General features: G+C 42.6%; 1 protein-coding gene across 1 annotated transcript in view; it reads left to right on the forward strand.

Annotated features, from left to right (window-relative positions):
* The first annotated feature begins 795 nt into the window (after positions 1–795).
* SPTLC2 (serine palmitoyltransferase long chain base subunit 2) overlaps positions 796–14311 on the forward strand; it is a 106894-nt gene continuing 93378 nt past the window's right edge. The window contains exon 1 of the mRNA XM_037031125.1: positions 796–1082. Coding sequence (XP_036887020.1) covers positions 954–1082 — 129 coding nt within the window. The 5' untranslated portion in view covers positions 796–953. The remainder of the gene's footprint in view (positions 1083–14311) is intronic.

The following is a 14311-nucleotide window of genomic DNA, read 5'->3' on the forward strand; positions in this document are numbered from 1 at the left end:
CTAATACAAACTAATATTGAATGTAACCTGTAACTGAAAAATAATATATTTTTAATTAATTATTTATTTATCTTTAGAGGGAAAGGGAAGGAGAGAAGGAGAGAAATATCAATGCATGGCCCCTCGTGTGTCCCCCGCTGGGAACCGGCCTGCAACCTAGGCACCTGCCCGACTGGGAATCGAACGGCCATCCCCTGGTTCACAGGCCCGAGATCAATCCACCAACCAACACCAGCCAGGGCTGAAAAATAATATTTAAAAATATGAAAAAATGTTGGCAGGTGGGGGAAAAAAGAAATACGTTAACGTATACTGAATAATGAATGGTGAGACAATGTCAGAAAGGCTATTCCATGAACACCCATAAAGAATTTAGTTAAGTAAATTAAGGAGTCTTGTTTTGCCCTGTGATTAAAACCGAGAATTTACCCAGAGGCAAGGGAGAGGGGGCGCCACCCGTCTAGGAGAACCAAGGAACCCGCTCTGGAGACGGGCTCCGCCCCCTGTTTTTCCCTCACATTCTTATTGGCTACTTTTTCCTGGCCCCTGCTCAGTGTGGACCATTAAGCATCCAAGCCTTTCCCACGACCGACTAGGACCTCCAATCGGGTGCCAGGTCCACGAGTCCCTCCAAAAGCCCGGACACCGATGAAACTCTTTACTCTCGCCCGTGACTGGTCGGGGAGCAGCATGGGGTCCGCCTCCTCCTCCTCCAGATTGGTCAGCGGTCCATAGGCTCCAGACCCTCCTGCCCGCCCCACCGGGTCTTCCCGTGGGCGGCGGGGCCACTGCGGGAGTGGGCCCCGCCCCCACGTGACGCCCGGGAATTGGCGACACCGTGCAGCCATTTCCGGTTTCGGGGAGGTGGGTGGGGTGCAGAGCGGGACTTGGAGCAGCCGCTGCTGCCTGAGCCGCCGCCTACAGAGTGTCTTGCGCCTGGTGCTGCCTGGACCATGCGGCCGGAGCCCGGAGGCTGCTGCTGCCGTCGCCCGGTGCGGGCAAACGGCTGCGTGGCGAACGGGGAAGTGAGGAATGGGTACGTGAGGAGCAGCGCTGCCACCTCTGCCGCCGCAGCCGGTCAGGTACGGTGGGACCGGGCGGCCGGGCCAGGGCTGTGGGCCGGACCCCGGGAGCTGGCGCGCCCGTGCGGAGCCGGCCAAAGAGGTGGCCGGGCTGGGGAATGGGGGAGATCGCGGTGACCGCCAGCCGGGCAGGCGTCCGGCGCGGCTCAGGTGTGCTAGCGGTGGCGTCCCGGTGTTGACCGGGCCTGCCGAGAGCCGGAACCTCAAGGGCAGCATAGGGGCTCCCCCCATCTCCCCGCGCCTGAGGTCTCTTTCTCTCCTGCGCCCGGAGGTTTGAGCTGTGCTCGAATCCTGGGTACTTTGCTCTACCCGATCTGGCCAGATAGGCGGGGTGCCCTCCACTGGCGGCAGGGGGTGGCTCCTGGGACCCAGGCGGACCCCCTTGGGGGCTCTTGATTCTTTCGCGGCCCCTTCCTCATGCCCTCGAGATGAGTGCTTCCTTTTCGAGTCCTGAAGCTCTCCAAGGAAAACCGTCTTGGGGTCCTCAGAAGGCAGAGAAAGTGAGCGGGAGGTACCCAGCGGAAACGTAGTTAGGCGCTTCCTACCACATACCTCCCCCTTCTGCAAGTAAGACGTTGGACCTCAGGTCTGGACGGAACCCGGTCCGGTGCCTCAGAAGCAGTACGCCCCCAGCCCGTGGGAGAGACCCCGTCCTGGCTCCAGGTGGAGTTCGTTGTCCCTTTGACTCTTTGAGCAACAGTTCTGTCACCCAAGGGGATTGTTTAACCTGGGGGTGACTTGTGATGAGTCTGTACTAATTAACCAAGGCTGAATCACCAGCCAGGTCCAGGCAGTTCTGAAATATTTCGAGAAGTTCTTAGTTCAAGACAGTAATTATTAACCTTCCATTTCTCTGGATTGACATAGTTTGCCGAAACGTGTTTTTACAGACAAGCTGCTTGAAAGGATGCTAGATCGGTGCTGGAAGAGAGCGTTGTGATGTCTGCAATCGACTTTAATACTTACAAACCTTGTTCGGATATGAAGGAAAACTCCGCTCCCCCCCCCCCCCGCCCCAAAATAGTAGTCTGTCCGCTGTAGTAGGCTTGTGACTGTTGTGATTTAGCTAGGCTTTAAGGTAAATGTCTGGCCGTCTCCTCCCCCAGTCAGTAGATATTATAGATAGGCCTGTTGCTGTTTTGTGCGAAACAGAAAATAAAGCTTTTCTCCAAGGCATGTTGAGAGAGTAAGACTATGAGTTTGAGGGGAATGCTTCCAGAGACTTGCCCTTCCCAGAAGTTGTGAGGCCTGAGGCAATAGAATACACAAATTCAGGAGGTTTGTTTTCATTTTTAAAGGAATAATTGTGAGAGAGAGGAAATACTAAGAATGGGCTCATTATAAGCAGTGCAAGGAATCGTTTTCTAGCAATGGACATGGCTAATAAGACAAACTCGTGGAATAGAGTGGAACAGGGAAACCTAACAGGGAGGGGTAGAAAATCCACTGCAGGTGAATGAGTGGGCTATTTAAAAGGGGGAGGGAGATCGAGAGAAAAGCGTCAATGTTTCTGACTTGCTTTGTGTTTAAGGGCTCTTTTCACTTAATACAAAGGAGTTAGGTTCTGATTTAGCAGTAAATCCCATTACTCCCTCCCTTAATCCCTAACAATTTAGCATCAGTAAACATAATGTTTCTTCAGAAATTGCGGACTAATATGGTGAAGAAATACCAAGTTGCTAAAATGAAACTTAAAAATCTGTATGACTCAAACATCTGCTGACTTCTCCTGATATGTTTTAGGGAAAAATTTTACTCCAAGACTGACTTCTCCTGATAGGTTTTAGGGAAAAATTGTACTCCAGTCTTCACCGGCGCTTCACTGGGTGACATTTGGAAGAATGGTCTAGTGGAAGGGCCTAAAGGACGTTTAGGGCTGCTAAACATTAGTGCGTGAGGAATATTGTCTGTGAGGGTTTTTTTCTTTTCTTTTAAACGAAAGAGAGATTTTTGGTAACTTACGACATCAAGAGTATCTTTAAAATATTTTTTAAAGCTGTTTCTGTTTTGCCCTGGCCAGATGGTTCAGTTGCTGGAGTGTCATCCAGGGCATCAAAGGGTTGCAGGTTCGACTCCTGGTCGGGGCTCATGCCTCGGTTTCAGATTTGATTCTGGGTCCAGCCGCGTGTGGGAGGCAACTGATTGATGTCTGTGTCTCTGCGTCTCCTTTCCTCTTTCTCTTAAAAAAAAAAATCAATAAACTTGTCTTTGGGTGAGGATTTTTTTAAGAAGTTGTTTCTGTTTTAATTAAAGTGATATGGTAGCACCCCAGCCCTGGTTTCTTCTTTGTAGTTTCTGGGTGATATGCTTGCCATAAAAATACATATAAGATGTTAAGTGCATAAGTATGGGTTCTGCTTTTACTAAAATAGTAGTTTAGATTAGAACATGGTTTTCCACCCCAGGATACTTCAATATAATTATATTCCCTCACATATTTCAGCATTCGTCTTTTATGAACAGGAGAAAAGTTAGAAACTTCTGAGATTTCTGTACGCTCTTCAGAGTCTGTGTCTGTGTTTGTAGAGATGCGTGGACAGATGTTTGCCATCTGATGGTGGGGTTACATGCTGCCAACTCCGGTCCGGTCCGAGGTCAGGCACGCATTGAGCCCTTCACTGCGAGCATCAGCATTCGCCCTGGTGGCCATGTGCCTGGCTGGGAGCTGTGGTTCGCTGCCACTGCCCAGCATCACGAGAGTATCTTAACCACACCTCGCTAGTGAGGGAAAAAGTCAGAATTCAAAATCTGAAGCACCGTGTCTACTGAATGCGTGTCACTTTCGCGTGATCGTAAAGTCGGAAAATTATTAAGCGGAACTGCTTTAAGTCGGGGACTGTGTGTATATGCTGCCGCTTTGTCGAATTCGGGTTTTAGAGTTCAGTTAAATAGGTCTTACGGTAGATTGGGCATGTGAAACAATCCGACATTACTGTTTGGTTTTGTTTTCCGTTTCCCTTTTTGTTTTGTTTTGTTGTGATGAAATACACATAACATAAATTTACCATCCTGACCATTTTTGTGTAGAGTTCAGTGGTATTAAATGGATGCATATTTGTGCAGCTGCCCCTACCATCCATCTATCCTTGTAACTCTTCATCTTGCAAAACTGAAACTCTGTACCCAGTAAACAGTAACTCCCTGTTCGCCTAGGCTTCCAGCCCCTGGTAACTGCCTTCCTACTTCTGTCTCTATCCGTGTGACTGCTGTAAGGACCTCATGTAGGTGGAATAGTGCAGTGTTTGTCTTTTTGTGATGGGCTTATTGCCTCTCTCATAGTGTCCTCGTGGTTCGTCCATGTAGTAGCAGGAGTTGGAATTCTCTCCCTATTTAAGGATGGATAATATTCCGTCGCATATACATATATCCCACATTTTGCTGAGCCATTCACCTGTTAGTGGCCACTCGGATTACTCCCTCCTTTTAGTAACTGTGAATAATGCTGCTATGAACACGGGTGTATAGGTAGATCTCTTTCGAGTTTCTGTTTTCATTTCCCAGAAGTGGAATTGTTGGAATGTGGTAGTTTAATTTTTTGAGGAAATGCCACAATATTTTCCACAGTGGCTGTAGCTGTGAGATAATAGGAGTACGTATCTATAGTTCCGGGCACAGAACTCCTAAAATCTCTGTGATTTCCTGAGTCATAAGAGTATTGAGAGCATGTTTTGTTTTTGTATTTGATCTTTGACCCTGACTCCTGTCCACAGAGTGCCTAAATCTCTTGGAGCCTTCTGAGTGTTCTGTCCTACGAGGTGACTTTTGATGGGTCCAAGATAGGGGCTGGTCACCAGAAAGACCAAGCCATGATTAGAACCTTGGGATTCTCAGCCTTACCTCCCGTTTTCCAGAGTGGGGAGAGGGGCTGCAAATGGAGTTAAGTCTCCTCCATAAAAATCCCAAAGGTATGGGGTTGGGACAACTTGTGGGTTGCTGAACACACGGAGGTGCTGGGAGGGTGGTGCACACCTTCCCACACACCTTGCCCTATGCCTCTCTTCACACTACACGTTCACCTGTACCTTGCATTGCATCTTTTTATAATCAACTGGTAAACAGTCAGTAAACAGTTTTCCTGAGTTCTGTGAGTTAATCAGACTGAAAGAGTGGGTTGTGGGAACCTCTGATTTATAGCTGAGTGTGAGAAACACAGTTGAGAATCTAGGCTTGTGATTGGCATCTGAAGTTGGGGCTTGGGGGGCTAGGTAGTCTTGTGGGACTGAGCCCTTAACCTGTGGGGTGTGACGATATCTCCTGGTAAATAGCATTAGAATTGAGTTAATTGTAGGGCGCTGAGCTGTTGTTGAAGTATCACTGGTTGGTGTGGAAACACACACACCTCCCTTCCCAGTCTGGTGTCACAACTGGTGTGCGTGCGGTAGTAGAGTGAATAAAGGAGAAATATTACAGAGTGTTGGGTATTAGGCTTTTATAGTAAGCATCCTCATGGGTGTAGACACTGCTGGGGTTTTTTGTTTTTGCTAATTTCAGGGAGGACATCCATGTGAGAGAAGCATCAATGAGTTGCCTCCTGTACTTGCCCCAACTAGGGACTGAACCCACAACCTAGGTGTACCCTGACCTGGGATCAAACCCTTTCAGTTTATGGGATGACACTCCAATTGAGTCATACCGGCCAAGGGTGTTACTGGTTTTTTATGATGTCAGTAGACACAGTTTTCACAAGGAGGAGTAGCAATAAAGCAGTATTTTTTTTTTCTCCCTGCCATTCAAAAAATGAAAAGAGGGTCCACCTTTATTGGACGTAAAGGGTGCCAGTTAGCATTAGGGAATCTTTGAAAGAATTAGAATTGGGAGCTTTTGCAGAATTATAGCTGGAAGGAACCTTTAGGGGGTTATGTAATTCAGTCCCTTTATCTCTTTGTAGGACTTTATTAAAACTAATTTTGATAGATGGTTCCATCCTATTTTTAAAGACCTCTAGAGGATTTGCAGGAAATTTTCTCATTAGCATGTTACAGTATTTGGTGATCTTAGTTTCCAAGAGTTTGGGTTTTTTAAAAAAACTCCTTGTTAACAGCACTTTTTCTAGATCTTTAATTTCTTTATAGAACTTGTGAAATGTGAATACACATTTTACCTTTCTTATTAGTTAATAAGTATATAGAAGGAAAAATTATCTACTTTTGAGACAGTTTTGGACCTTTCTTCTCTTTCGTACTACTTTACTAGACAGGTGCTTTAACCAGCTAAGCCACAGAGCCAGTCTCTTTAGTACTACTTTAAAAAAGAAAAGATTTTATTTATTTATTTTTAGAGAGGGGAAGGAAGGGAGAAAGAGTGGGAGAGAAACTCTGGTTCATCCTGTCACCTCTGGCATGCACCCCAACCGAAACCTGTGGTGACCCGTGGTGACCCGTGGTGACCCGTGGTGACCCGTGGTGACCGGTGGTGACCCAGGTGTGTATCCTGACCAGGAATTGCACCAGTGACCTTTCACTCTGACCGTTTGCTCTGCAGAACATCTCTCAACCCACTGAGCCATGCTGGTCCAGGCATCTTTGGTACTACCTCGAATGAGATGTTAGAGAGATGACAGCCTTCTGGCCACCAGAATAAATAAGATTCTGTCTTAAGGAGGAATTGGGGTACAAATTATGTTCTTTAAATATTAAGCCAGAAGAAATAGGAGGGACAAAGTGCCGGTCCTGCTCCTTATACAGTACTTTCAGTTGCAAATGAATAGCTAACGAAGGTGGTTTACTAAATAGCTACTAGCTTTTGTTTCCACTGAGCAGAAACAGTAACTCGGAGAAGTTATGGGACAGGAACAGGAGGAGTAGCTAGAATGTCCAGTATACCTGATCAGGTTTCACAGGACCTGAAATACAAAAGACCTGAAGGCTTTGCAGAATTGTAACTGTTCACAACCTGTTGGACTGGATTTTTGTTTCAAACGCTTTTGTTCCAACAGGAAGAACATTTCAGTTCTTATTAGCTGGATCTGAAAGATTCCGGAGTCATTTGAGATACTCAGGAATTCTCTAGTAAAAATTCTTGGGAAATGAGATCAGTATTTAATATGTAAATCGCTGTATTAAAATAGTCTTTAGAACTTGGATATTCAGGGAAGACAAACTTGCCCAAGTTTTAAGGTTGGCCTAGCTGTCCTAGGAATGTTATAGTGCTTTGAGCAAGGTAACTGATTGATACATTCAGTTAGGCTCCGTTTTTTGGAAAAGAGCAGCAGTGTTTATTGGCAGAGTAGGCAGTTGAGAAGGATGGGTAGAGACTTGGGTAGAGACAGTACCCATCCTCTACTCAGATTTGCATTCTGAGTCGGTCTGCCATCTTTGATTAAATATCTGGCTTGTGGCCTCAAAAGTCAGTTTCCTTGTGAAAAGCTTCTGAGAAAGTTTCTATAATGTAATTTGTATTTGTGACCAATTAAGCAAATAAGCCTTTCCTCTTGACCCATTTAACCTCAGGAAATTTAGCTTACGTTGTCTTTAAGCCTACCTTCAAGACCCATTATGAACATTAAGTGGGTATTTTTTTCTTTTGTTTTAAAATCATTTTTGCTTCTGACTAAAGAAATAATACATGGGTACTGTAGGGCCCTAGAGGGTTGGGATAACCCCGTGTTGGGGGTTCATTTTTTAATATCATTAGTGGTGAACAAGTCTGCATTTTGATCACTTCTACACACAGTGAAGTACACATGTGATCCAGTAGAAAAGTGGGCAAATGATAGGAACTGAAAACTCACAGAAAAAGAAATTTGACTGGGAAATAAATATATGGATATGCTCATTCTCACCAGTTCTTGACTTATGGCAACTTACAACAATGAGACACTTTTTATCTTTTACAGTTTAAAAGCTGTGAGAGTGTTAAATGTTCACAGTGGTTTAGCAATGGGAGCTTATATATGGGCACTTGTAGTAAAAATTGGTGCAGTTGCTTTGGAGAACAATTTGGCAGCTGAAATATGAGTATTTATAATGATTATCCTGCTAAGTATCTAGGTAGATATGAGAGCAGAGGTTTTTCAACCTTTATTTCAGCCCACACCAAGAAATAATATTTTACATCACAATCCAATGCATACATAATGTGTGTATATTTTATGTACCTTATATATTTCATACCTATATATACATATAACTGAAACAAAAGTTTCATAAATCACTTGAGTGGTGAACACACAATATGATACACAGGTGATGTATTATAGAATTATACACTTGAAACCCATTTTATTTTATTAACTAATGTCACCCCAATAAACTCAGTAAAGATAAAAAAATTATGGTCTGCTGAGTAATGCCCCTTCCCCAAGATGACCACACCCTGATTGCTAGAGCATGCGAATGTTACCTTATGTAGCCTAAGGCTTTGTAGGTATGAGTAAATTAAGGTTCTGGTGATGAGGATTATCCAGGTAGATTCTAAAAGTAATCACACATGACCTTCTAAGGGGAAGGTAGCAAGAGATTTGACTACTCAATGAAATTCTTTAACCAAAAGTTTAAAATAACCTGATCACAAACACAGTAAACTGATATTAAGAACCACTGATTGGCTATAACCCACAGTTTGAATTGAACACTATTAGTTTACTAGGGCTGCCGTTACAAAGTACCGCATACTGCGTGGCCTAAACAACAGAAGTGTGTTTTCTTGTAGTATGGGAGAGGGTCTGAGATAAGGCTTAGGCAAGGTTGGTTTCTTTTGATGCCTTGCTCCTTGACTTGTAGGTGACCTTTTCCTCCCTGTATCTTTCTCTCTGTGGCCATATTTCTATGTCCATTCTTATAAGGACACCAGTCATTGGTTTAGGACCTACGCCAATGATCTCATTTTAACTTAATTATCTCTTTAATGGTCCTGTCTCCAAAAATACAGATTTTGAGGTATTGAGGTTAGGGCTTCAACATATGAATTTTGGGGGTCAGTTCAGCCAGTAACACAATTTTTCCAAGAAATTCTGCGACTGGGCACAGTTGACATGTTTAAGAATGCTTACTGTAAAAATATAATTAAAAAAATTGGAAATAACCTAACTGTCCATTAGTAGGAGAATAGCAAAAAAAAAAAAAAAGAGAGAGAGAGAGAGAAAATCAACAAAAAACTAGTATGTCGGGAAAACTGTAATAGCATAATCAATAAAAATACCTAAAAGTAAAAAAATTTAAAAAACAGTATGGCATAGTCATCATTGAAATGCTACTCATCAGTGAAAAGATGAATTGATCTATATTATGAATTTGGGTTAATCCCAGATGCATACTATTAAGATACAAAATGATAGGTCTTTAAGGGTTAAAATCATGCAGAAAAATACTATATTGTTTATGGCTATGTATTTATGCAGTAAAGTTTTTTTTTTAATTCATGGGAATGATAAACACCAAATTGAGGGTAGCTTTTATACCTCTAGGGAAGAAGAGAAATAGCACTTCCCTAGGGCAGACTTTTTAAAATTTACTTTTAATTTGTTGATTTTTTAAGAGACAGATTGATTTGTTCCACTTATTTGTACATTCATTGGTTGCTTCTTGTATGTACCCTGACCGGGGATTGAACTTTCAGCCTTAGCGCATCAGGATGATGCCCTAACCAACTGAGCTACCTGGCCATGGCCCCCAAAGCAAATTTCTTTTTTAATTTTTAATTTTATTGCATTTTAGTGAGAGGGGAAGCGGGGAGAAATCAGGGAAGAGAAACATCAATGGGAGAGAGAAACATCAGTTGATTGCCTTCTGCTTTCTCCAATCACCCCAATGGGGCAGAGCACAGAGCCCACAACCCGGGCATGTGCTCTGACCAGAAAATGAACCAGTGACCTTTTAGTTTGCAGGACGATGCCCAACCAACTGAGCCACATTGACTAAGGCCAGGGCAAACTTCTTATAAGGATTGGGGAACTTCTTAAACATAGGTCATATCATGACACTCTCCTGTAGGCTTCCTGTCATTGACAACAAAATTGCAAGGTGTCTGTCAGCTTATGAGACTCTATCTATATCATCTGGCTTTCCCATACCTCCCTGACTTCATAGCCTGCCGGCCAAGCTGGCTTCACTGCTGTTCCCTGAACATGTCAGGCATGCCTGCCTTAGGGCTTTTGCCCTTGCAGTTACCTTGGCCTGGAAATGTTTTTTTCCTTTGGTCTCTTCCCCCCTCCATGCAGGTCTCTGCCTGCCCATTATGTCCTTCTGTCAGTTAGTCCATGTCTGAAATGCTTTCTTCAGGGTGGGGGCGCTCAGCTGGTTAGAGCTTTGTGGCCATACATCAAGGTTGTGGGTTCCGTCCCTGGTCAGGGCACATATAAGAAGCAACCAGTGAATGCATAAATAAGTGGAACAACAAATCTGTTTCTTTCGTTCTCATCAATAAATGTTTAAAAATAATAAAGTGAAATGCTCTCTTCTTACTTTTTCTGATTATAGCACTTATAATTGCCTGACATTAAACTGTATGTCTTTACTTCTTGTCTTCATCTCTCATTAGAGCGTATGTTACTGTATTCTAATGTTCAGATCATGCCGAGCTCCTAATAGGGGCTCAATAAGTATTAATGGAGTTAAAGGAACATATGAAAGAATGAATGGTACCTTCCATGTTTCATTTCATGGAATAATATCTAAAGCATATAAGCTAACTGGTAAATTTTGATACATATAGGTATTGGGTTTGCTTTTATCTCTGTTTTAGTATTAATTGTAGTATGGTATTTCATATATACTTGGCTGGTCGATGACAGCCAGTTTCCAAAATAGTATCATAAACATATAGGAGAAATAGTTGTGGTACGTGTGCTGATAAAGAAATCCAGGGCATAATTTTTAGTGTTTTGGGTTTACAATTGTTTAAAAACAATAGGGGCTTACTGAATATTCCTACTAGTAATGGTGAGAGCTCGTCGGAAGGGTAGGGAGCAGCCAGCAGCATTGCTAATGGTCTGGAGATGGCACAGACACACACACTCCAGTATATTTAATCACCTTTCCATTAGCTCTTTTAAGGAGCGGCCTGGCCACTGGTGACTTCTGCAGCACCCTTCCCATTGTCTTGGAAGGGATTTAAGCCGTGAGACACTGGTTAGTGCTTCCAAGGGAAGGGAACCTGTCGGCATTGACTTCCTGCCGTGCCTCCCTTTCTTACCCTGACGGGAAGTGCCAAGAAGCTGGGCGCAGAAACCTGGCCTGGGATCACTGATTAAACTGTAATGGAACTACCTGTTGGACACCTCTGCCTTACGAGCTAAGGGGTAATCTCTTTACCGCCTCCTATATAAGCTTGGCTTGTGTATAGGAAAAGGAGGCAAGTTATTGCCAGTACATCTAAATTAGTTTCAGTTTCCTAAAAATAGACATTTTCTTAGCAGAGGAAACTGATATAACACCATTTATCTCCATTTAAGTGTAGCTAATAATATGAATAGCAAAAATAAGCATGAAGGGTGACTTGAAGCTCATTTCTAATATGAAGCCATTGGTGATTTTAAAACAATCAGATTAAGTTATAATAGCTCTGAAATAATTAAAGGACAGTTTGATTCATAGAGAACCTCAGGGGGGAAATGGCAATAAATGAAAAAAACGTAAAGACTTGGATTCTGGTTCCAACTTTGAATGTAACTTTCTTGTGATTGGACAGATGCCTAATCTTCTTTTCTTGGTTTTGTCAGTCAGTCATGTGGAGAGAAGAGTGGGACAGCTTGGGGATCCCTTGTAAAAGGAAAGGCTTCTCACTCTGTGTACATTTTCCCTCAAATATAAATCCCTTCAGACAGTATTCTTTAAAATAGTTTTCCTATTCTCTTTTATCTCAAAAATTCTGTTTGTTCATTGAAAGTAGCTAGGAGAGTAGATCTTGAAAGTTCTCATCAAAAGAAAAAAATTTTGTAGCTGTGGTGACAGACATTATTTGGACTTTTGTGGTGACCATTTTGCAATGTATACAAATGTCAAATCATGTGTTGTACTCCTGAAACTAATGCAGTGTTATATGTCAACTATAGCTCAACTAAAAAAACAACAAAAATGTCAATCTTGCATCCTTTTTCTCTCTTTAACAAAAAAACAAACAAACCCCTCCAGACTTCTTGAAGACAAGGATTATCTTTTATGCGTATCAGCAGGTACAGAGAACAGTTCTCAACATAGAAGGAAATGAAGTATTTATTGAATGAATGAAAAGAATGAGATGATTATGATGATTTTTTTGTTACGGTAATTTTGAACTCCTTGGTACAATGGGGCTCTGGGTTCCTAGGAGAGACTTTGATGTCTGAAAATTATTTTTGCAGTTTCAGAAAGGTTAAAAAGTTATATCAAAGGATTCTCCACTTCCAGGCATGTGACATTAAAGGGAGGGAGGAAAGATCAGGTTGTGAGAGATTTCCCAAGGCTAGCAATACTGAAATGACGAGGGGCGAATATGTAGACTACTATATAACTTGCCTTCTCTCTTTCAGTCTTATTCATATGACTTCCTTGCCTCCTGGGAAAGGCAGAAGCTTTTGATTGCTAGACATTATGTATAAAAGACGTACAGAGACTAAAGTCAGTGTTGTTTTTCTCATTTTATTCTCTTAGGCAGATGTAGTGAGGGGCTAAGCTGCCATCTAACCAGAGATTGAGCTGGGTGGGGCTGGCCTGAAGTTTGGGGTAGATTCATCCACTCTAGTGAGCACAGTGTCTTAAGCGTGGGATCCTCTGTGTGTGTTTGTTGGGGGCCCTCGCTGTAGCACGTATGGCTTTATCTTCTGTGTTTGTGAGATTGGGGTTGATTTCAAGTAACCTTTCCAGTCCAGCCCTCCAGCTTCTCCAGCACTTTGTAAATGTCCTGTGCAGAGAAGTGGCCATGTGTCTGGGATTCTGCCTCTCTTACCAACCTGTACAGCTACCGTGAGCTCCACTGGCTTTTCTTCTTGGAGAGTTTTTATTCTGCCTGTGGCAAGCCCAGTTACGATCAGTCAGGCCGTACTGAAACTTTACGGATACCACCAGGAAAGAAAACGTCTGGCAATTTCTGCTTACCGAGGAAAGGCTGTTCGCTCTTGGGAATTTCAGTTCATCGTGTGCTCTTTGCTTTGCATTGAAAACATCTCTTCAGTGTCTTAGAACAGTTTCTTGTTTTGAGTGATCTGTGGTTTCATCCGGTGGTTCTGTGGAGGTGATGGCTTGCCTCTGCCTTTTGACTCCAGCCTGGAAGGAGGCGTCTCAATATTGGTTTTTGATTTTTGTTTTTGTTGCTCTAAGTGACATAAAAATAAAGTTTTTAAAACAGAAACAAACTCATAGATACAGAGAACAAACTGATCATCACCAGATGGGAAGGGTATCGGGTGGGTGGGCGAAAAAGGTGAAAGAGACTGACTGAGGAGTACAGATTGCCAGTTATAAAAATAGTCATGGGAGTTTAAAGTACAGCATAGGGAATATAATCAGTGATATTGTGATAACTGGGGATGGTTTCAGATGATTACTAGATTTATCAGGGTAATTACTTTGTAAAGTGTATACATGTTTAATTACTATGTCCTATACCTGAAACTAAATAATATTGTATATCAACTCTAATTGAAAAATAAATTTAACCAAGAAAAAAATCTTTATTAGAAAAAGAATAAGTCATTCAAACAAGATAGAAAGTACTTCACTTTGTAAAGTCTGAACGTAGACAGGTGGTTCTAGGTAGGTAGGTTATGTGGTATGTTTTTTGTTGCTGTGCAGTCTCTTTGCATTTTGTCTTCATTTGCATCTAAATCTTCAACCACATACACATTTCAGGCCACAGACAGAGGGAAAGCAGTTTCTGTTTTAAAGGATGCAACCCGGCCCTGGTACCTATCACTTCTGTTTACTTCCTGTTGTTGGCCAGAATTTCACACCAAAAGCTACTTCGGCAGCAAGAGAGACTGGGAAATGTAGTTTGTGGCTGGGTCGTCGGGTACGCAGATAAAACAGGCTCCCTTACTGAAGGGAAGATACAGGAGAATCTTTATGGGGGGCCAGTCATTGCTCTCTGCCACAGTATGGTATAAGAAGCTCTACGTAGAGTAATTTTTCCAAACAGTCAGTTTTCTTAAAATCTTGTATTAAATAATACAGTATTTTCCATTTGTTTAATGGTTCTTACTATTAAAGAGTTAGTGTTGTTTAATGGTTATGGGCTTGTTCTCTGTAGTTAGACACTATCTGAATTTTGGTTTGGGGTCTTTTGTTGCCTTTTCTTAGATACTAGTCCTGATTTTT

This window comes from Sturnira hondurensis, unplaced genomic scaffold, assembly GCF_014824575.4.
Source record: "Sturnira hondurensis isolate 20B ecotype Veracruz unplaced genomic scaffold, ASM1482457v3 Scaffold0021143, whole genome shotgun sequence".
Lineage (NCBI taxonomy): Eukaryota > Metazoa > Chordata > Mammalia > Chiroptera > Phyllostomidae > Sturnira > Sturnira hondurensis.